Source organism: Siphateles boraxobius, unplaced genomic scaffold, assembly GCF_051911475.1.
Source record: "Siphateles boraxobius isolate OS27281-9 unplaced genomic scaffold, OSU_SipBor_1 25, whole genome shotgun sequence".
Classification (NCBI taxonomy): Eukaryota; Metazoa; Chordata; class Actinopteri; order Cypriniformes; family Leuciscidae; genus Siphateles; species Siphateles boraxobius.
The window spans coordinates 33222738-33245461 of record NW_027508866.1 but is presented as its reverse complement, the minus strand read 5'-3'; the positions used below and the strand labels follow the sequence as shown (position 1 = coordinate 33245461).

Sequence of the window (22724 nt, the reverse complement as noted above, 5' to 3'; positions counted from 1 at the left end):
TGGTGTGAAGCTGTGAGAGTGCTGACACCCAAACACCACAAAACGCCTCTGCAGCAAAGAGCACCACCAGACCCTGCCGAAAGAGAAAGACTACAGTAATATACCACACGCCACAGCTACAGTACTGACCTGTTCACATCACTCACAGTAGTTATGGGGATTAAAGATGCATTGTCTCAAGTTCACTTATGTTAGTAAAAAAAAAACTCACAAATGTGAGTTTCTAACATTTAGAATCGAAGAGGTTGTGTTTGTTGCTGTAACTCTAAGACTTCTGTCATTTTAAACGTACCCCCTAAATCCCATCAATATGTAAATTAACTCATGAAATGGCATTCCCAAGCCATTTTCCCATAATGTGACATATTTCTGAGTGAAACGGGATATGGCTGCACAATTAAGGGGAGAAAACATCTACAGTGCTTAGCATAAGTGAACACACCCACGCTAAAGTTGACTAAAAAGAGGAATTAAAAAAAATCATCTTTTGGAATTAAAATATCCCCTCATCATCCCTAGAGATTGGCATGGGGTACTTTCCATAAAATCATATCTCAATCATCAATGCAAATCAAACCAGCTATTCGGCTAACTGAAATAACACCATGCCAATCTCTAGGTAAGGTGAAGGGTGTGTGATGATGTGGGGCTATTTTATATTATAGCCCCAGGGAATTATAGCCCCTATATTATAGGCCAAGGGAACTTTATCAGGATGCATAGTATCCTGGATCCATGAAATAACTGGCCTTTAAAAATAAAAATCTGCCTGTCTCTATGGGAATTTAACATAGGGGTGTCCTGACTTATGCAACCTGTATTTTAAGGAAGAACATTTATTTATTTACAATACATTATTCATTCACAAAGAAAATTGGTGTCCTTAAAGGTTGGATTTTTCCTCATTTTTTAAATTAAGGAATTAAGATCAATTTCCAAAAGATGATTTTTTATTCCTCTTTTTAGTCAACTTTAGCATGGGTGTGTTCACTTATGCTAAGCACTGTAATTGGTTTCTGTTCTGATAAAAATTGCAGTTGTGATGTAAAATTTGAATGGAAAGAAAAAAGCTCCAGGTTTTACTGTGCCTTTTTAGCCTGGCTAACGTCAGACCGAGTCTCATTGAGACGTGGGTCTGGGAACCACATGTTCTTTTTCTCGTATTCGAGGCGTGGTTTACGAATGCCCAGAGTCGTTTATTGGGTGCTAAGAATGTCTATCAAATGCGCCTGTACGTAGCTCATAGCCAATCGTTTCAATTATACCAGATGACGTATGTAAAGCGAAAGAAATTAGACGAGGAAAGAAGACGATGGGTCAGAGATTTATGTGTACACGATGGCGTTCAGCGACTATTGCCGTTTGTGCTGCATCGAAAGGTAACTTCGTGTCTGCTGCCATGTTGGATCCACAGGTACTGCCTCGGTGTGTCGCATAGACGTCGTCATCGTCTTGCTGCTCCCTCCCCGTTCTGTGATGGGGAAACCCAGGCTAGTTCCTGTTTGAATTTGGTCAACATTTTTGTAATTTTATATCAATATTTTACTGTAAAATAAAATAAAAAAAGTAAAAAAAAAAATCTATTTTAGAGTAAAACTACAACACTAACATTTATAGCATTTATAAATGTCTTGATTTCTTCATTTTAAACGTTAAACTATCAAGCTTTCATTTAGACAGAAACCCACAGGGAGCCTTATAAAGCTTTGAAAAAAAAATCCAGGTTACCAAAGTCCCTTTCAGGCAAGTCATTTCACTTGGCGGCCATCTTTGAAACGCCTCTCAGGCAGATATTGCAATCATCTCTTTGAATGGGGAAACATCAAAGTTGTTCACCAAGCTCATGATTAAATTTCATATTTGAAGTCACCAATGAAATCTGACAACTGCCTCATTAATTGTTTCCAAATGCTCAAATCGTGAAAAAAAAAAAAAAAACATTTTTCAGGCTGGACCAGCCAATGCTTCTCTTCTGTTGACAACAGCCAGTTTAAAAGTGCTTCTCCTTACAAGTTTAGGAAGACAGATGACGAAAACTTACCAAATGCAAGTTAAAAGCGATGCAAACTTCGAGTGGAGGAGAATTTACTTTGATTAATCGTTCTGCCTTAAAATGGGAATTTCAACAAGAACAGATATATGGGTCAGGACTCAGGACTTGATTGTATCCATCGGGAATTGATTAATTGTGCATTTAGGAGATGCTTTTATCCAAAGCGACTTACAAATGAGAAACATCACAATCAGTTACCATACATAGAGAACATATATTACAACAAAATGCAAGGTACAACTAAATGCAAGCAATTTTATTTCAAACAAAATTCACCAAGAAGTAAATGAAAGATAATGTTCATTGTACACATACTAACTGTATGCAATCACAAGCAACTGTGCTCACGGTTGCATCCACAGAAGCATGGCAGGATAATAGGCCTGTCAGAAACAATTACAGCTCAAACAATCGTTATTTTCCCCAGTATTTATCCCAGTGGTAGGTTGTTATAATTGGAAACAATCACTGAGTCAATAGCCCCGATCAAACTAGCGGGTTCAGTCCTGATAAACGCTCCAGAGCCGCATGCGTGTGTGTGTGTGATACTCTGGTAAATCCAGGTCAACTCCATGCTGCATTGCAGGTGCTGCGATCATGCACAAAGTGTTCACAGCAAATCACAACTTCCCAAAGCAGCTCTTATGAATTCTTTTCACATTTACAATAGTCGTCATAGTTGAGTAAACTTCTACAGTGGTGAACGGAAACTCCAACAAAAATCAACCATGCGTTCCATTTGATCCAAAAGCAAAAGAAAAAAAATCCAAAATAGCATTTCTATGATTTTTCCAAAAGAGGAAAAAAAAAAAAATTATAAAGAGTAGTCAGAAGAAAGATGTCATCCCTCAGCCGACAGCCGTTGTACTAGAAACACTCACGCCAAGTCAAATCACCTTTATTTATATAGGGCTTTTTACAATACAGATTGTTTCAATGCAGCTTTACAGAATCAGTGATGCAAACTTCATCAAATATGAGACAAAATTCAATCTGCTCTTACAAAACAATATTATTCAGCTCAATTCAGTTCAGTGTTGAGTCAGTTCAGTTCAATAACTGTAAAGTTCACCAATTATGAAACGAGTTTGATTCAGCTATGAAGCAGCTCTACAGAAGGCAAGTGTTATTTATCCAGCATCAATTCAATTCAATAACTGTCGATGTAGCAAAATTCATCAATTATAAAAGAGTCGATTCAACTAGCAGCTCTAGACGTCATTATGAAGCCAGTTCAAGTTTGGTTTCATCCAACAGTATCAGTGCAAAACGATAATAAAACACAAAATATAGTATTATAAATAAATTTATATTAAAGTCACCATGAAATCAAAATTGACCATTCTTGTTTTTTATGGAATATTGCAGTATTTATTATAAATGATTTATCCGTGCACATTATCATTTTTTTTTTAATTTATGTGCCTCGTAATCTTTAATCAAAATAGCTTCCTCTCCCTCTTGCAGCGACATCTTTTCTCTTCTCTGATGATGTGTTTACTGGCGTGTGGGCGGGGCAACCTGTCATTCACATGAGATCCACCAACAGAAAACCACATCCATCCAATCAATTCGCAATTCACAAAATCTCACTTTTCCTTGTTCGAAAAGCCGTTTCACTCGGATATGCATCACAACAGGGAAGAAAAGAGTATTGCAACTTCTGTATCGCGCCGACTTACATTTTTACAAGTGAAAATATAAAACAACTTTGCTCAATATTCGAGGTTAATAACAGTGTCTTAACAGTCAGTGAAAAGGGTCCACTGTGTAATAAGAGAATCCTTCTTGAGGAAGGGAGCTGTGTATTCATTGGCTGCTCTCTGTGTCAATCACCCCACCCTGGCCCCGCCCCCTCACATTTGCTCAAGTTTCAACTTGCCACATTTTGCATTAACTCTTTCAGCACTGGCAATGTCTTCACCTGACATATAAAGCCTGTTTCCATTGCAAACCACAATAATACGAATACAAAGAAAACGAATCATTGCATGGACGTCAGTGAGGTGATAGATGTGGTCAAAAGCTGAGTCAAAACAACAGCAGCGATGACAAGGCGGCAATCTGAAATCTTTCCACTTGAAGTGTGGCATTGCTTTGTTTGAGGGTGGCAGCAGAAGCGCAGCTCTCAAACAGTCAAACAAAAGCCCCTTGTGTTTGAGTACTTGAAAAGTGAAGCCCCTCCGCACCATCGTGGGTTGGTGTTCGAGCATGTCTGCGCTCTGTGGGGAGATGAATCCTGTGCTTTTGGCATGTTGGCCGCACAGACACGCTCTGTCTCTGGTGTGCCAAACGGTCAGGCTGCCTGTGATGACCTGAAGACCGTATGATTGCCCTCGTGCGCCAACATTTCCCAAAACACACACACACAGGCCTGTATCTTTATATTCGCCTAGTCATTTAAACTCATCCATGCAGCCATAATTCGTTTAGCATTGTAAAACTGTGGTCACTTAATACTAGCCACCACTGTCACCGAAAATGACAAAAAATGTACTATATTTGTACCATAGTAAACATGGAATTTTGGCATAAACTAGGTTCAATATGGTATTTCTTTCTATTTTGACTTATTCAGAATACATATCTTTCAAATGTTTGGGGAGAGTAAGTTAAGAAATTATACTTTTATTAAGCAAGAATGCATTATCAAATGTGAGACTTTTATAATGTTATAAAATATTTCTATTTTAAATAAATGTTCTTGAAAAAAAACTTTAAAAAAATGTCCACAAAAATTAAGCAGCACAGCTGTTTTAAATAATGATAATAATAGTAAGCTTCTTGAGCATCAAATCATCATATATTAGAATGATTTCTGAAGGATCATGTGACACTGAAGGCTGGAGTTATGATGCTGAAAATTCAGCTTTGATCACAGGAATAAATTACATTTTAAAATATATTCAAAAAGAAAACAGTTATTTTAAATTGTATTAATATTTCAAAATATTAACACTTTATTTAACTCATTTAAGACTGTGCTTATGAGGATACTCGACATAAACGGAGTATTTTGGATAAGTTTTTGTCCATTCAAGCATGAAAGAACTCAATGCGGTGCTGGCGCGCTAAAATTCAAATGTTTGTTAACAGAGAGACGCTTCACAGACAGCGCACCAGTACAGATTTAAGTTCTTGTTTTTGCATATTATTGCGCTTAAATGGTTTAAAAGCAGTTTAATGAACGATAGCGTGATCATATACTGTAGCGCAGCCGAAGGACGATGAAAAAAACGGATTCTGTGTTAATTGCGTCAAATATTTTTTCGCGTTAAACTGAAAAACATTTATCGCATGCATTATTGTGTTAATTCTGACAGCCCAAATGAATATCAAATATTGTGATGGTTTGAATGCAAATAAATTTCATTTTTTATGTAAGAGATGTATTTCATTTCTTACATTAAAATATTTTAAATAATTTCAAGCTGTTTGCTTGAAACAAAACCAGAATTTTTAGCCATGTCAGTGCACAATACATACATATTAAGGTACATTTAAAATATCCACAGGTTTTTTAGCCATATCACCCAGCTCTAATTGCAAACCAACCCCGTTTTCCCAGCCCAAAAACATTTTCCAGCATTCATGATTTACCTCTTGCCGAGAGCTTTTTGGTGTTGATGATTTTGGCAGCATGCTCTTGGCCCGTGCACAGCTTGACACAGCGTCGCACGACCGAAAAGGCCCCCCTGAAGAAACAGACAAGAGAAAAACACAACAGCTCAGAAGATGGGCAGATACACCGCTGAACTTGAAGAACCCCCAAACCCTAAAATCTGCTCAAAACCCTTTGGGGGGGTTGTACCCTTTGTAATGTTGCTGTTTGAGCATGAAAAGGGTCTGCGAAGCACAAAGTCCCTCCCGCGGGAGTTATTCTCTATATCAGTGTTAGTGTTTCTGAACTCCCTGAAACGCCTCAATTGTAGTCTTGAGTCCGGGTACGAACACGTCACAATATTCCTCATTTCAATAATTCCTGCTCAAGACATATGCAAAAATAAAAAGGGGCGTGGCCTGGTTGAGTTTAGTAGTGTGTTGAAACTTGCGGTTATGGTAAGGGGTGTGACATTTCCCTAAACACGCTCGAAATGGTTGACCAATCACAACACACTGACTCAGCCAACCAATCAGAATCCATTTTACTTTTTAGGAGGAGGGTTTTTAGAGACTAAACAGAGCGTTACTGACAGACTAGAAAGAGAGGTGCTCCAACAATGTCAAACATGGGGAAAATAAGGTGTTTTTGAACATTCAAGCATAAAAACCTATTCTAGCAGACTTTATGGGGCATGGATGATACAGTCTCTTTAAAAATAAGTGTTATGCACACATCTTCTTTACCAAAAGCATCAACAGAGTCAGAAAACACAACATGCTGGTGTCTGATGCACAAATATTCATGATATTCACATGGGAACAAAATGTAGAGCACACGCTATCTATCTCGGTGCTATTTTCAGAAAGAGCTGCATTAAAAAAAAATCCCTTGAGACAGTTGTGATAATGGTCTAATGTAATTTCTTACCAGCTAATTTTAGCACACCTTGTTACAGTTACACAACACACTTAGAATGTCTCAAGCAGACGCTCTGAACAGATGAAGTCGGATCCGTGACTTCCCGCCCCTCACCGACAGGCTCAAATGCCCTTGGAAACATCCATGTGATGTTAACGTGATAAAAACAGACCATATGCCCCTCTGTGACCTCAGGCAAATCACCTGCGCACGATTCGCTTGGCCAGCGGACTAGAAGAAACCAAGACCGGATGATTTTGAACATCATTCGACGTAGATCATCATTCAAAACATCTAAATGTCGATCATACATATTCAAAAAGATTTTATCGTGACGTTTGGATATAGTTGCATGGTAATACTTAATAAATTAGTGATGAATATTAAAATTCTGACTGAAAACAATAAGCTTATAATCTTTTGATGTTTTGACTGATAACATTTTTTGGATAAAATTGTAGAATATTTTGTGTGAATAAATGAAAAATAAAACACTAAAAAGTAAAAATTAATCATTTTAAATGCTAAAGTTCACATAGGCATCAAAACATGATAATTTACAGTATGAAAAAAAGAGATTTATTTATTTAATATTAAATTTAACAGTTATTTGTGTTTTAAAATAGTAACTTTATGTTAGTTATGCCAATATACAATCTCAAACAACACATATAAATTTAAAGATCTAAAAAAATTAGCTGATATATATTTTGCATCCTCAATATAATTACAATGGTATTACCATCTGATTTGCAGTAGGGTCAGCATATTAACATGAGCATATTAACAATGACAAATAATGTAGTGGTTGACTGTTGGTGGTTTTAAGATATACCACACCACACTATTTGATTTAAATAGAGTAAATAACACGAGCATATCAATTGCTAAAATTATATTAATTTTGCATAATATTTACTCAATTATGTTAGTATTTACTTTTAAAGGATATCAGCTCTGTTATGACACTTATCAACTAAAATGAAAAAGTTATCAGCCACTCTTATTCTTCACTCTAATAAGAAGAATGGAAACTTCTCAACTAATAACGCAGACTGTCAAAGCGTGTCACAAGCATGAGTCGTCCGTTCACCTCTGACCGGACGAAGGCCTGGAGCCGCCGGGTCTGTCTGTCGCTCTGTTAGCAAACGTGTGTTTCATTAGTGCTGGAAGAAGCCTGAACGTCTCAGCGGAGACATTGAGCTGATTTACTGCTGTCGTCCTGTCAGGAAGACCAAACCACTGAGCTGCTCAGGTTAAACAGCAGAAAACATGCCCACAAACTACTACTACTAAATACACACCTCAACTTTGGACTGACAAGTCAAGTCAAGATGAGTTGAAAGTTATTCAACTTATGATATAATAATTAATAATAATAAATGTATTACATTAGATTGATCAAAAATATACTAATACTGCAATTTATTAATATTGAAAAGTATTATTACAATTTAAAACAACTTTTCTTTTTTAACATATTTTCAAATGTAAATTATTCTTGTGTTGAAAGCTGAATTTTCAATTGTCACAGGATTTGCTGCTCAAGACAAGAAATATTTCTTAAAAGGTGAGGTCGATATAGTAGTGGCCAAAAGTGATGTCTGGGGGAAATATTTGTTCTTAAAGTTTGATTAAATCGTCAAAATATTTTATATATTTCAAATATTTTCAATATGAGGAAAGAACAAAACACTAAACTTGGTTAAGGTATTTATCTGACAATTATTTAGCAAAAAGGGATAACTATAGCTACAGGTTTTATTTTACTATACAAAAGAAAATGCTTAGAAAAACAAAGCTCACAGGAAAAAGCGTTCACTGACTACAACATAATCAGCTATTAATATTTTTTTGGTTCTCTCTTGTTTCGTTTTTTTTGCATGTGTTCATTTGTTTGTATAACAGCCTGACCAAAAATGATGTCAGCACAATTTCATTGCATTATCACAAATAAAACAATTGACTCCAAGTGCAACTGTGCAATATGCTTACATAATCTTTAACACATTTTTTATAATATTTGAAAAAATGGAGAAGATGTCAATTTTCCTTGACCAGACATACCTTTTGGCCACTAATGTATACATAACCAACATGATATGTACAAGTATCTACTAAAGAAAGTAAAGTAACGGCTAAAATGCATGTCTCCACCGCAAACTGAGGATGTGGTAAAATATTCAGCTAAGCATGGTGAAGATCTGTTGAAATATCACACACATAAAACATCTCAAAAGTTGTAAATGTCTGTTTCTCCTCAGTGAGAGAGAAAATAGACTGGGTTCAAATGAACTGAAAATGAAAGCTAAAGAGCAATTATAAAAAAAAAGAGAGAAGTTTAAAAGGTTTCAAAGGGAAAAATCTGTTTACTACTATTTGTGTGTTATTATGACTGGGTGATACACACGGGCCCGGTTAATAATTTAGGAGAAAACTGTGCGAAAGAAACGCAATACTTACTGACTGACTGAAGGAGGGGCGCTGAGGGAGTAAAATAATTTCCTAACGTCAGGCCGCAGGCATGTCTCACACACACACACACACACACACACACAAACATATACACACACACACACACACACAGATTATAGACAGCAAACAGCCGTCAGGGCAGCTCTCACAGCTTCAAATGTCACTCGTTACAATGTAGCGGTCCTTCACTGCTGCCCAGAGTTTATGATAGATTGTGACAGACAACTCTTAATACATTATATCAACCGTTCATGTGGAGGTACAATGTTGCGACCTATTGACCTGACTAAACTCTCAAATATAAATCACCCTGAACATAACCAAGAGGGGCCACAAAACATGCAATATCCTCACGTTTTTTATCTGTATATTTTTATGCAACTCCATCTTACGTGTCTTAAAAGCTCCCCAGTGCATTCAAAGGGGCTGCAAACATGCAATATCCTCTAAATTTAGCTCGGACTGTTTATGTTATTTGATTCAATAGTACATGCATTTCAATGCACTCGTTTGATTCTCTTTGAGTTCTACATATTAAATGCAGCAAAATCATCCTCAGAATTAACATGTGGTTGCTCATTTCAGAGATAGGAATATTCACTGTAACATGCACAGTGGTGGGTGTATTTAAATGCAACTCCCCTCAAATATTTCCTGACAGCTCCTCTGAGCATTCTGCATGAAATGCACCAGAGCCACAACACATGCAATATTCTCAAAATCAAACCCCTGACGGCTTATATTTACGAGCAGATTTCAAATAAACACAGTAGTGGGAGTATTTAAATGCAACTCCCTCTAATGTTCCCTGTCAGCTGTTTTGTGCATTGTGCACAAGACGCATCGAGTTCAAATGTGCCACAAAAAAAAATAAAAAATGAAAAACGAAGCCCTGGTCGATGTGCATATATGAAAACAGTCACTTTAACATGCACAATAACATAGTATTTAAATGCAACAGTGCTCTATCTTTCCAGACAGATCGATACTCACTGCATTGCCAAAAAGCATCCAACATCCTCATAATGATCGCCAGATTTCTCTTGTTTAATATCAATTATAAATAGTTAAAGAGTAGTGGGAGAATTTAAATGCAATTCTCTAATGTTTCCTGACAACTCCTCTGGGCTTTAGCATATGGATTTACATTACATAAATGCGTGGCATCAATATAAGACACTCGGCTTATGCACAAACACTAGCAGAGAAAGCAAATCTTACTTTCCGAGTTCTTCGTACAGCTGGTACTCGTCGGTGAAGCGCGTGCAAGTTGTCGTTGCCATTTCTCAGCCCTCAGCGTTCGCGGCAATATCCGAGCTGACTTCCAGCACTACTATACGCTCCTGAGCCTTCGACTTGCGGGATTTTCAGGACAAAACTTAAACGTGGATATGGATATTCGAGGGAGGGAGAGGTTCGCCGACGAGCAGGCTCGACTGCTTTACCAACCTCTCACCGAATGCGCCGTTTAACTGCAGTGCACTTGTTTTCCGCTGTGTGTGTGTGAGAGACGCGCTGTCACCGCTGGAGGGCGCAGCGGAGCTTCTGCTTGTGGCGTTACACCGGCAATACATTTTTCTGCAAGATAAACATAACAGTAACAAATGCAGAGACAAAACAAATAACAATGAGCTTTACATTACGTTATCACAAAGCGTATTATACCGGCTTATATGCATCAGCACTACACCATAAATAAGTCTTACATAAAGGGATAGTTCACCCCAAAATGAAAATTCTGTCATTAATTAGCCTATTCACCTTCATGTCGTTCCAAACCCTTTCGTTCTTCTTCAGAACACAAATGAAGATATTTTTCATTAAATCTGAGAGAGTTCTGTTCCTCCATTGACAGCTACGCAACTAAAACAGTGATGCTACGAGAAGTTTATAAAGAGATCATAAAAACTTTTTTATTTTTTCCCAAAATTTTCTGAAGAGACACGATGACTTTATATGATGAACAAATTGAATTTAGAATTTCATCAACTCACACATCATGTTTGCTTGTAGTGGACATGTCAAGCATGTTTCCTTGATGCGCGAGAACCAATGAGGATCATCAGTTTGAGCTTCAGCAAGAACCAATGAGGTTCATTCTCGTGTTACGCAGCATGTTTGAGCTTCTGCTACAGGTTTGTTCTTGTGCATCACCCAGGGGCCTATACCATGGAGCCGGTTTAGGTGGCTAGCCAGCTATGTTTCAGTTTAGTTTGCGTCAACCCTGGGTTTTAGGGACCATGAAAGTGGTTTGGCTTTTAGCAGTGTTCATCGCCATAGTAACTTACGCTACACGGCCAACCTGGTCCGGGGCAGGTTATGTTCTGGGTAAGAGGTTGCAAACTGAACTTGGACCAATCAGCTGTGAGCAAAGTGACACATGTCTGATGCAATAAAGTCACTCCACCTGTTTCTACTCTTTAATTTCTACAAATTAAAGGTCACCACATAGCAAATGATTTTTAAAGACAAAATCGTCTGGTTTTTAGTGATGCTTATTTAGAATAATAAATTTGTATGATTTAGATATTATTTATGTAATTATTATACCCTTTATCAATCACACATGTACAATTTTAGTTCATCAATTATTATTACGCAGTTTAAATGAATAAATATATAAAGGTAATATAAATTCGCTTTAGCATCAATAGATGAAGCTATAAAATGACTAAATGTGAGCTTAAGTGTTCAATTCTCTGTATACCTTCATCAGCTGTATAAAATAACTTCACAACTTTTACTTGCACTGATATACAGTAGCGAGACTTTTTCTTTTAGTTGTCCTCTTTCATAGACAGCTGTTTTCTTCTTGCTGTGTAAATTTGTTTAATTTCTTACTATTTTAATACTTTTATGTAATAAGTGAATTTCGCTGCTTCTCTCGCGAGAAATTAATCTCAGTTTCACTCTTTCTCAACGTGTGATTGGCTGTTCGCTACTGATGTCACACTTAAACTCCTAAACTCAGGATCAAAGCCTGAGTTGACAGAGAAAGTTGATGATCAGCATCATGGTACCAACAAAGCCTGGTTGGATTGGTTTGGTTTTGTCAACTCTAAACTAATCCTGTAACCCTGAGTTTGTTCAACTACCATCATGGTACAGGTCTCAGGTTAGCCGTGGAGCATAAGTTACTATGGCGATGAACACTGCTAAAAGCCAAACCACTTTCATGGTCCCTAAAACCCAGGGTTGACGCAAACTAAACTGAAACATAGCTGGCTAGCCACCTAAACCGGCTTCATGGTATAGGCCCCAGCTCCGGTTGAGCTTCTGTTTATCTTCACTGATCAATGTTTATGTTAATTAAAGACTAAATTCAATCTGTTCATCGTATAAAGCGATTGATTCTCTTCAGAAAATTTGAACTAAACCGCTTGATTCATATGGATTAGTTTTATGATCTCTTTATGAATTTTTTGAAGCATCAAAGTGTTAGTTGCGTATCTTTATTTGTGTTCCGAATTTTTCAATATCTTTCTTAAAAATAAAAAGGACAAGATTTCTTCAAAAGTTTATGTAAAAATTGGCAAGATATAGCAATACATTTTTTTTTTTTTACCAATTTTTAATTCAAATGAGAAGGGTCTAATTTCAGAGTCACCAAAAAACAAAAATTGGTTTATACAGAAATTTGAAAAAATAAATCCTTTTTATCAAAATTAGAAAACTCAGCCCAAAATACTTTGCAACAAGTACAGTCCCAAAACAAATGAATAATAGTTTCTTCAAACTGATGACAGAAGGAGCACATGGGGGAAATGCTATTATTAAATTTTACTAGTTTGTAATTTACAGGGTAGCAATTACGTACTATTTTAATAGAGGCTTCAACAACTTTATTAGACCAAAAAATAAATAAAGTCAAAGAAGCCAGAAATTATTCCATTCTATATAACTAAATTATTATTTAAAAAAAAAACTTCCACAAGCAGGTAGAGAAATCTGAGATCTGTTGAGAATTAAACACCTGCAACACCTTTTTTAGTAGGTGTGTTGAGAGGTCACATCATTATGAAACAAGTTAAAAAATTAAAAAATAATTTTGTTAAATTTAACTTACCAAATGTATTGTAAATTTGACGATTTGTGGGACATGTATATACCTCACTTAAAATGTATGAGGGTCATTACATGAAACATTTTAATTTGTTATATATCATTTAATATCTTTTATTTTACCCTAATATACACATTTGTCTGAAAATATAAAACATTTTTGTTACTTTAACATTTTAACTTAATATTTTATATTGTAAGTGTGGTACATTGTCTACATACCTCACTTAAAATAAATGAGAATCACATTTTAACATATATAGACATATATAGGCATATATATATATATATATATATATATATACAGTTTTAATATATATATATACATATATATATATAGTTTTAATATACATTAGTGCATGTAATGCAATTAGAAGTGTGTTCTAATGCAATGATACTCACACATTGTCAGTGTGACAGCATAACAAAAATCAAAGAATAACAAATTGAATGTTTGAAAAAGGTTTTAATTAGGCACAAATGAAAAAAATTCTGATGCAAATAATGGAAATAACATCTATCAGCCAACACAATCTGAAAATGACAATTTCATCCCATGTGAGAGTTTGAGCAATCTGCTTACAGACGTTTTATATATCTGATGAATCTTTCTTTCACTGTTCCTATTGTAGGTCACTGAAATAGCAATAAAACTAACACATAATAAGCCCTGAATAGTCAGTAACTGGGCAAATGTAATGATCACAGACACAAGCAGCCAAAGAAAACCTCAGTCAACTGATTCCATAAAACACTAAAAATTATAAATGATCAATGGCCCAATTTGCATGCCAAACACTAGCAAAATACGAGACAGTGATCAGTTTCAGCAAATCAGTTATATTGGCTTGATTTGTGCAGTGTAGACACTGATGATGTTCATTTTGTAGCACCGCAAGAAAGCGCCACATCACTGTCCTTCAGTGTGTTACAGTAAATGCTGACTTCAAATCTGACATTGTCGTGTAACCTCAAAACTGGACAGCATTAGGTGGGATGTTGAACAGGGAGGGGTCAAAGTCCTGTCCTTTAAACGGAGATCCTTCAGCATCCCAGCCCTTCTTCAGCATCTCATGGACTTTCTGAAATGCAAAATAAAACATCTTTCACTGCAATATCCACATAGTTTTTCATGCAAAAAGTCCCAGAGCTCTTATAAATAAATAAAAGCCTGTTAAAGTGTCCTTGGGCTGAAATTCTTTTATGTTCCACAGAAGTAATAAAGCAATATAGAAAATAACTTGCAATCCGTGCTCACTAGAGTTGCTTTATTATTGTAAATTGACAGTGATCTCGATTTCACAAGCAAACTTATTCCTAAATGATAAAGATTTGCCTGTGTCTATTAAACCTTTGACAAGTACGATCGCAGTGAACATTCAGATCTCTCCAGCTGAGAGTAGTAATCTATAGGTTTTCACACACACAGTTTTATTATTTCTGTTACAATGATACAAATGATCACAGAAGTACTATAAAAGTTTATAGTTCAGATATAAACACTGATGTCTACGGTAGTGATCAAAATAGAGTAAATCATCTTTTGAAAGTAACTTCAAATAAAGAATATCAATTACATTGTTACATCAGTAGGTGGTGACAAGTGAGTGTTAAAAAAGTATCTGTCATTAACTATTTTTCCATCCACCTATTATATGGCATAAAAAACACTGGATGGAAACACCGAGATGCGCATAAATTCTGAAAATGTGCATAAAAAAAACTTTTTACATTTTATCTCACGTGATTTTGCCTCAATAAAAGTATGTGATTGGATAACTGTACTAACTAGTGGACCAATTTCCTTGCACAGCATCTCAAATGTTGGTTTGATCATTCTGAAATGCCTGAGCCAAAGTCAGTCATCAGAATGATTCTGGTATAAGTATCTCGCATGATTATGCTCCCAAACATCAGACAACCAAACTCAAGATGACATGAATACATTACTTTTTAAATAGTCTGCATCAATTCAAAATTTGCCAGCACCACTAGTAAATTACGTTATTTTGTTTAGTTGTCCATTCAGAATTGTGATCTCCATTATAAACAACAAATTGACATTGTAAATGTATCCAGATTCATGTATCTCTAGTGCTCACCATCTCGTGGCTCTGTGGCTTCCCCTGGAGCTTTTGGTGGTAATCAAACGTCAGGCGGTCCAGTACGGCATGCTCCTCTTCATCTACGGTTGCCATGGTGCGTTCCCGGTTGATCTGGTTCACATCGATCTCAGTCTCGCCCTTCAACACGGCGCTCCACCAAACTTCCCCGGTTTTACTGAGGGACAGCTGGAGGAAAAGTCCAAATAATCATCACGACTGTCTACAACTACTAACAAAATACATCCGATCTCTATCCATTTCACAATGACACAAAAATTCAAATAATAATAATTCCATACAATATCTAGAGATATAATTCTATGTACACTACTGCTTTTGAAGTATTATATGCTCACCAAGGCTGCATTTATTTGATTACAAATACAGCAATATTGTGAATTATTATTACAATTCAAAATAAAATAAAAATGTATGTGAATATTTTTAAATGTAATTTATTCCTGTAATGCAAAGCTACTCATTACTCCCGTCTTCAGTGTCACGTGATCGTTCAGAAATCATTCGAATATGCTGATTTGCAGCTCAAGAAACATTTCTGATTATTATCGATGTTGAAAACAGCTGGTGAGCCTAAGAGACTTCTTTTAAAACAGCACTGACAGGAAATGTACACAAAATTGCTCAAATTGAACTTAAAAAACAAACAAAAACAAATGTTTATTATCCACTGACAAGTCACAAGACTTTCAGTAAATTTTAGACCTTACAATGATGAGGTGAAACCCCCGAAAAGCGGAGACCATCTCAAAATGGCTAATGATTGGCTGATACATCAGTCTATCAAACTTTTAAATGCACCATCCAAAAATAATGTGTACCAGAACGCAGCGGCCGGGCTCCAGACTCCACAGGGAATTCTCTGTGTTAATTTTATGTGTGAATTCTCCCTCTATCAGGACTCTCTGAGATCCTCCCTCGTTCACGGCCACACGTACCCGTCCCGGCTGCAGGTCCACTGACACCTGCACGGTAAGACGGAATGGAAAGCAGACTGTTAACGAATTTAGTTTGTTGTAATACTAGACAGCAAGATAAAAGTCAATCTAAATGGGGATTGTTGCCAATCTGTAAGAGAGTAAAGCATGATAAAATCAGAGGGCAGCAGGTCACACACACCTGTCGGCCTTTAACGACGGTAGGCGGCACATGCACTCGAATTTCCACATCCGTGTAATCCTGCGACCAGGTGTAATCGTCTCGAACGGCACCGTTGTAACTGTCTGCATTGGACTGATAGCTTTCCTGTCCACTGGAAATGCAGAACACAAATCGGTAAGATTTTTTAAAAGAAGTCTCTTAGGCCCTGTTTACAGCCGGTATTAAGATGCGTTTTGGTCGATCGGATCACAAGTGGACGACTCTAAATACAGGTGTAAACGGAGTCTAAAACGTTTTGATCGTGTCCACTTTCTGCCACTTCCAGAGGTAGTGAAAACACATTAGACCGGATTGCTTTCGTAGTGTAAACGCTCATGTGATTGAATGTGTTCAAACAGCCACTAAAGACCGTCTTCTCTCCGTCTACTGTCCTCATGAGTGAACATTATAGGAAGCGTGCGAATCTTTGTCCACTGAAGACACAAGTTTGGTTAAAGATGAAAAACGTACCAAACACAATGTTCTCTCATCATTCCTGATTTCTAACACACACTCACAGCGTTCGGCTGATCTCGCGGCTCAGACAAGAAACTAAAGCTGCTGCTCTCTGTATGTTTTTCAGTCGTCTCCGGTTATTATTTTGTCCATTAGATCGAACGATCTGGAAAAAGTCCAAACATTTACTCCGCATAGACCCTCTCCTCAAAGAAATCAGGACAGAAGTGGTTGAAAGTGGACAGAAGAGACGGATTATAACACCAGGTGTAAACGGTAATGTGTTTCCCTCGTCTACTTGTGATCCGATCGACCAAAACACCTCCTAATACCAGGAGTAAACAGGGCCTTATGTTCACCAAGACTGCATTTATTTCTTTGCATCATTTCATTAAACTGAATTTTCAGCATCATTACCCTAGTCTTTAGTGTCACATGACACTTCAGAAATCATTCTAATATGATGATTTGCTGCTCAAGAAACATTTCCTATTACTATCAATGTTGAGTTTATAAACAGTTGTGCTGCTTCATATTGTGTAGAAGCTGGGATAATTTTTTAGGGTTATTTGATGAATAGAAAAGTATTTGTTTGAAACAGAATAGATATATTTATTTGAAATAGAACATTTTGTAACATTATAAATGGCTTTACTGTCTCTTTTGTTCAATTTAATGCATCCTTCATGAATGAAAGTATTAATTCTCACTGACCCTAAACTTTTGAACGGTAGTGTGTATCAGTATTTGAGCTGGGCGATTTTTTTCCCTAAAAAATCTGCGATTTTTTTAAATAAAAAACGCGATTTACGATTCGATCCCCCCCCCCCCCTTCCATTTAAAACAAAATAACTGCAAACTGTAAATATATTTTAAATATATATATTTATCGTATTTAATTAAAGTGCATCAACATAAACAAAATTGCAAAGGCAAACCCTTTCTCTAACTGAAAAGTCACTGTGCAGTGTGCAAAAAAGATTGTTAAACAATCCAAATTATTGGAGAAAAAAAATCAAAAAAATTGATTTTTTGAAAATATGAATCGATTTGACCTACCAACTCGATTTTTAAATCAAATCGATTTTTTTCCCAGCCAGTTTTTTTCCCTCCCAATCAGTATTGGTATTTTTTGAGCAAATGTAAAGTCAAACGTACGCCTTAGTGGTGTCAGAATCAGCGTGTGATGCCGCTGTGGCTCCTGCGGGCGTCTCTTCGCTCAGCGCTGATGATGCTGTGACAGGTGTGGACTCCTCTGTGCTTCTCTTCTCCTCCACAGGAGCTTCGGCCTCGAGCTCGGACTGAACCTCCAGCTCCTGTATTGCAGGAGGAGCAGCTTTCGGCTCCTCGGCCTGCTTCATTGCCCTCTCTCTGTCCTGCTCAGCAAGCTTCTCATATAACTTAAACGTCTGGTGGAAGAATGACAGTAAATACACTTGACTCTTCAATTCATAACAGAAATTATAAAGTTGCATATTATAAATAATATAAATTATTTTTAATTTGATAAATTATTCATTTTAATTTAATTATTTTTGTAGACTGTTACAGTGATTACAAAGAGGCATAATATAAATACTAATAATTAATAATTAATTTAATTATTTTAAAGACACTTACAGCATATTTAATAAATTATTTAATTCTTTTTAGAAGACATTTATAAGGTGGAATAAAATAAATATATTAATAATCGAATTGTATTTAATTTAATAAATCGTATCTATTATTATTTTAATTAATGTCAGATTTTTAAAGACACTAGAGCAATTATAAAGCGTCACTAAATACATAGAATAAATATTTTAATTACCTTTATTTTAAATTAATAATTTAATTAGAATGATAATTAAAAAAATGAATTACTTTATTTTTATTTAATAAAAATATTTAGGTTTTTTTATTAACTGTCACACCCAAAACAAAATTACAACGCTGACACAAGGCTAGCTGTCATTATCATTCATTACCAGCAAAACAAGACCATACCAGGTTTTTGAACTAGTACCAAGATATTAAACATCATTGTTAATAAATTCAGTAACGTCACCATGGCATTTCCAGCTGGTGCCATCGCTGTACCATGGTACTGACACATTTATACTTATTTATAAAGAATCCAGTCAGTTTATTGGATCAAAACTAAAGTCGCTCAGTACCTTGAACACCATGTTTTCAGCTACTCCGGGTGGGAAGCCCATGCGGTCCTGTGGGCCGCTGAGGAGACGGTAGAAGTCCGTCTTTCTGTACAGGAACCCAAAATAAACCTGCAGGAAATTCTGAATGTTTCCAACATGCTGCAGGATCCCTAACAGCGCGTTATCATACAACTCCGTCATTTCCACCGGAGAAGACATGGCTGAGTAGCTCAGCGGGATCAATTTTGACTCAACGCTGTTTAATTTAGACACTTGTTGATGAAAAACAAACGCAAAGCAACAGAAGACCCCCAGAAAACTTGTGCAACAGCACTGCAACAACAGATCTTTCGAGAGGACGCAGGCACGCAGCTGCTCAGGCACTTCCGGTTCACTCAGTACAAAATAAAAGTCTGTCCAAAAACAAAACACTTTATATATATATATAGTAATTAGTTTTCAATATCATAAAGTGTACTAATATGTGTTTGACTTTGAATTTCATACATTTTAAATTATATCATAAGCCTACTTTACATAGGATAAAATGTTGTTCCATTGCAGCAGGTGGCAGTAATGCGCTCTTAACGAATGACGCCCTTGTGCAATTTGGCAAAAACATGGCGACGTCCTTGGTCAGACAGACTAAATTGTTGTCGGTAAGATTTCATTCTGACTTTTTTTTTTGCTTTTGTAACTAATGACCCCTATTTCCAGGTGAGGATCTTCCATATATCGTGTAACTGACGTAGGAAATGAAAGGCGTTCTGATTAAAATATAAAGAGATACTGGCACTGAACGTAGTGTGGAATGTGAAGCTTGATTTTGGGATTATATAATTAATAAATTCATGTAATTAATCCAATAATCTGTGTGTTCGTAGATGGTGACCAGCCAGTTAAATTCAGCGGCATGTTTCAGGGACATTCACTGCACTGCAGCTTGTTTGAAGGTATGTGATCGGATCTAGTGATTTCAGATGGGGTTCGTCTGATTTATAATGGGAATTTTGTGTTATCCTTATTCATCCAAAAACATTTATTTTAATTTATCTTCGATTTTTTGTTGGTTTTGAAGATATACAAATACCGACATTAGAACATTAGGATAAACGAAACGAGAAAAAAAACCGTTTTAATTAAAAAAGAAAAAAGAAAAGCCCAAATGTTTACAATTATTAACAGATTTTGCAACTTCATATTGCTTTTTAGTATTGAACTGCCTTTAAAATGAAAAACAACGGCTTATTTCCCCCATATTTAGATTTATGTATACTAAATTGGAAAATATGAAAAAAAAACATTTTCAAAACACATTTTAAAGTTGGATAGGATGTGATCCTTAATAAATGAAAGAAACCTAACCAAAAACAAGCAACAACTCCAAAATAAATTAAATGCATGCCGTCCACAAAATGTATAAAATATATCAATAATGCATTGCTTACCAAATAGTAATTGCAAGTTGAGTTTAAGAGAAATTTTGTCAACTTTATCTGACATTAAAGCCCGGTTTCACAGACAAGGCTTAATTAAGCCAGGATTAGACCTTAGTTCAATTAGGTTATTTAAGTAGCTTTTATAAAAGTGCCTTTGAAAAAACATCACTGATGTGCATCTTGAACAAAACAATGGGAACATACGTAAATATTTATGAGGTAGTTACCACATTTTATTCCACACCAGTCCATTAACACAACCATTTCAAAATAGCAGGTCTGGTGACAATATCCATTTGAAACAAAAGCTAGAACACATCAAATACTATGCATAGGAAGTGGAGAAACAGATTTAACTGACTGCAGTATTTGCAGGCTCAAAAAGGTGTTTTTAAATGAGTAGTTTAAGTTTACTCGCCCTTACGTTGTTCTAAACTCGTATGAATTTCTGTTTCTGCTGAACACAAAAGAAGATATTTTGAAGAATATGGTTAACCAAACAGTTGATGGACCCCACTATGGAAGTCAATGATTACAGACATTCTTCAAAATATCTTCTTTTGTGTTCTAACTGAAGAAAGAAACTCATACAGGTTTGAAGCAACGTGAAGGTGAGTAAATGACAGAATTTTAATTTTTGGGTGAACTATCCCTTTAAGAAGCGTCTTTAACCCAGACGATCTATCTTTTTTTACAACAGTTACATAAGACAATTTCAACTGAGAAATGGGAAAGCAGAGAAATTGTTCTGTTATCGGAAAAAATATGTCTATCTCCAAATTTGAAAATAGGAATTACTTTATGACTTACTTGTAAATGGATTTACTATATATTCTATAATATTGTTTTAATAATGACATGTCAAATTTTATTCTTAGTTATTAACAAAGTCTAGTATTTCCATCTCATCAGCTCCCCTAATAAATATTGAATGTTTATTACTGGAAATATTAACTTCATCTACCCTGTACCCAGTTTGCTGCTCCACAATCTCTTTTGCTAACTTATATCCATTATTTACATAATACTCATATAAAATTTGACAATGTCATTCACTTTATTTATAATCCTTGCGTCATCATTTACTAAATAATTTGGGTAATCTTCTTTTCCAATATTATTTTTAATTACACTGTTGAGTACTTTCCATGTATTACTCTTATACCTGTCCAATAATTTATGCTAAGTCTTTTTTACTAAATCTTATAATACTTAATTTATTTTTACATATCTTATATTTATTTTCAACTTTTGTTCTAGTTGTTATAAATTTCTTATATAAAGCATTTTTCTTTTTACATGCCTTCTCTATTCCCTTAGTAATTCATGGTTTGTCATCATTTTTTCGCTAGACAAACAATGCTTTTCATATTGCCCAGTTAGCATGGTCAAAAAAGCATCATAGACTCTATTAGGATCTTTATTTACATAAACCTCACTCCAGAACCATTTATCTTGTGTCTAACAGAACCGTGCAGCTCGTATTCGAGTGGGTAAAGGAGACAGGCCATTGACGTATGAGCAGGTGCATCACCCGCATCACATTGGCCACAGGAAGGGCTGGCTCTCACAACACACTAGTGAGTAACAATATTTACATTACACATCCCACTCAAACAGTACGCTTTCTTTAACCTGCTGGATTCACAACATTACGTGGGCTGGTACTGCAGACCTTTATGGTTCAGTTTCATTGGTATTTAACTGTAGTATGTGTACTGTAAGTGCCTGAATAACAATCTTTCACTTCCTCATCCCGTAGGTAATCTTCAGGGTGAAGCTGGAGCGGCCGAGCGCGTGGTTGAGGACGTCTTCATCAGGCGCTTCATATACGGCACGTTTCATGGCTGTTTAGCGGATGAGGTGGTGATCAAACGCAGAGGCAACATCCTGGTCATCTGTGCTGTGATGATACAGAAACTCTTACCGAGTAAATTCTACTTTCTCATTGGCTACACAGAGAAACTGCTCTCACACTTCTACAAATGTCCAGTTAAGATCGAGTTGCAAACAGTAGAAGAAAAAGTAGTCTACAAATATCTCTAAGGCCATATGTTGCGGCTTTAGAAAGTTGGTTATTGAAGGGGTGAAATGTCTTTTTAGGTGTTTTACAATGTTCAATGAGTGTAAATTAAGGCCTTACATTTTAATTAAATCATTAGTAAAAATATTCACATCGCAATGTAAAAAAAAAGCCTTGCACTGTGTATTTATAAAGATCAAATTATATTTGCGTTGCTTCATACATTGAGTTTCTGTTGTTAATAAAGGTTTTTTTCCACACAAAAAGCATTGAATTATGTATTTTGCATTTTT

General features: G+C 35.9%; 3 protein-coding genes across 27 annotated transcripts in view; 1 reads left to right on the top strand and 2 right to left on the bottom strand.

Annotated features, from left to right (window-relative positions):
- camk2b2 (calcium/calmodulin-dependent protein kinase (CaM kinase) II beta 2) overlaps positions 1-10573 on the bottom strand; it is a 72843-nt gene extending 62270 nt beyond the window's left edge. For 16 of the 25 annotated variants that reach the window (XM_077243621.1, XM_077243622.1, XM_077243624.1 and 13 more), the window contains exons 1-2: positions 10272-10567; positions 5654-5748 (exon numbers count right to left, since the gene is read on the bottom strand). In XM_077243621.1, coding sequence (XP_077099736.1) covers positions 5654-5748; positions 10272-10333 — 157 coding nt within the window. In that variant the 5' untranslated portion in view covers positions 10334-10567. Of the gene's footprint in view, positions 1-5653; positions 5749-10271 lie in introns of all 25 variants that reach the window. The other 9 variants (XM_077243626.1, XM_077243630.1, XM_077243628.1 and 6 more) reach the window with 2 other exon arrangements.
- Positions 10574-13558: 2985 nt separating this feature from the next.
- On the bottom strand, positions 13559-19347 carry nudcd3 (NudC domain containing 3). Its single transcript, XM_077243620.1, has 6 exons — positions 18991-19347; positions 17990-18240; positions 16355-16487; positions 16057-16200; positions 15215-15403; positions 13559-14194 (listed from the first exon to the last, which is right to left on the bottom strand). Exons 1-6 carry the CDS (start codon positions 19186-19188, stop codon positions 14084-14086), a joined length of 1026 nt encoding a protein of 341 aa, XP_077099735.1. The 5' UTR covers positions 19189-19347; the 3' UTR covers positions 13559-14083.
- Positions 19348-19538: 191 nt separating this feature from the next.
- On the top strand, positions 19539-22697 carry mrps24 (mitochondrial ribosomal protein S24). The gene is made up of 4 exons (XM_077243619.1): positions 19539-19628; positions 19854-19922; positions 21877-21988; positions 22171-22697. Exons 1-4 carry the CDS (start codon positions 19590-19592, stop codon positions 22452-22454), a joined length of 504 nt encoding a protein of 167 aa, XP_077099734.1. The 5' UTR covers positions 19539-19589; the 3' UTR covers positions 22455-22697.
- Positions 22698-22724: the final 27 nt, after the last annotated feature.

Bases quoted from the DNA above. Each gene is read 5' to 3' on its own strand.
- nudcd3 (XM_077243620.1), bottom strand. From the start codon at position 19,188: ATGTCTTCTCCGGTGGAAATGACGGAGTTGTATGATAACGCGCTGTTA. The intron at 18,241-18,990 runs GTACTGAGCGAC...TTCTTCCACCAG, and splicing joins CTGAAAACATGGTGTTCAAG to ACGTTTAAGTTATATGAGAA. The intron at 16,201-16,354 runs GTGTGTGTGACC...CTTACCGTGCAG, and splicing joins CCGTCGTTAAAGGCCGACAG to GTGTCAGTGGACCTGCAGCC.
- mrps24 (XM_077243619.1), top strand. From the start codon at position 19,590: ATGGCGACGTCCTTGGTCAGACAGACTAAATTGTTGTCG. The intron at 19,629-19,853 runs GTAAGATTTCAT...GTGTGTTCGTAG, and splicing joins GACAGACTAAATTGTTGTCG to ATGGTGACCAGCCAGTTAAA. The intron at 21,989-22,170 runs GTGAGTAACAAT...CTCATCCCGTAG, and splicing joins CTGGCTCTCACAACACACTA to GTAATCTTCAGGGTGAAGCT.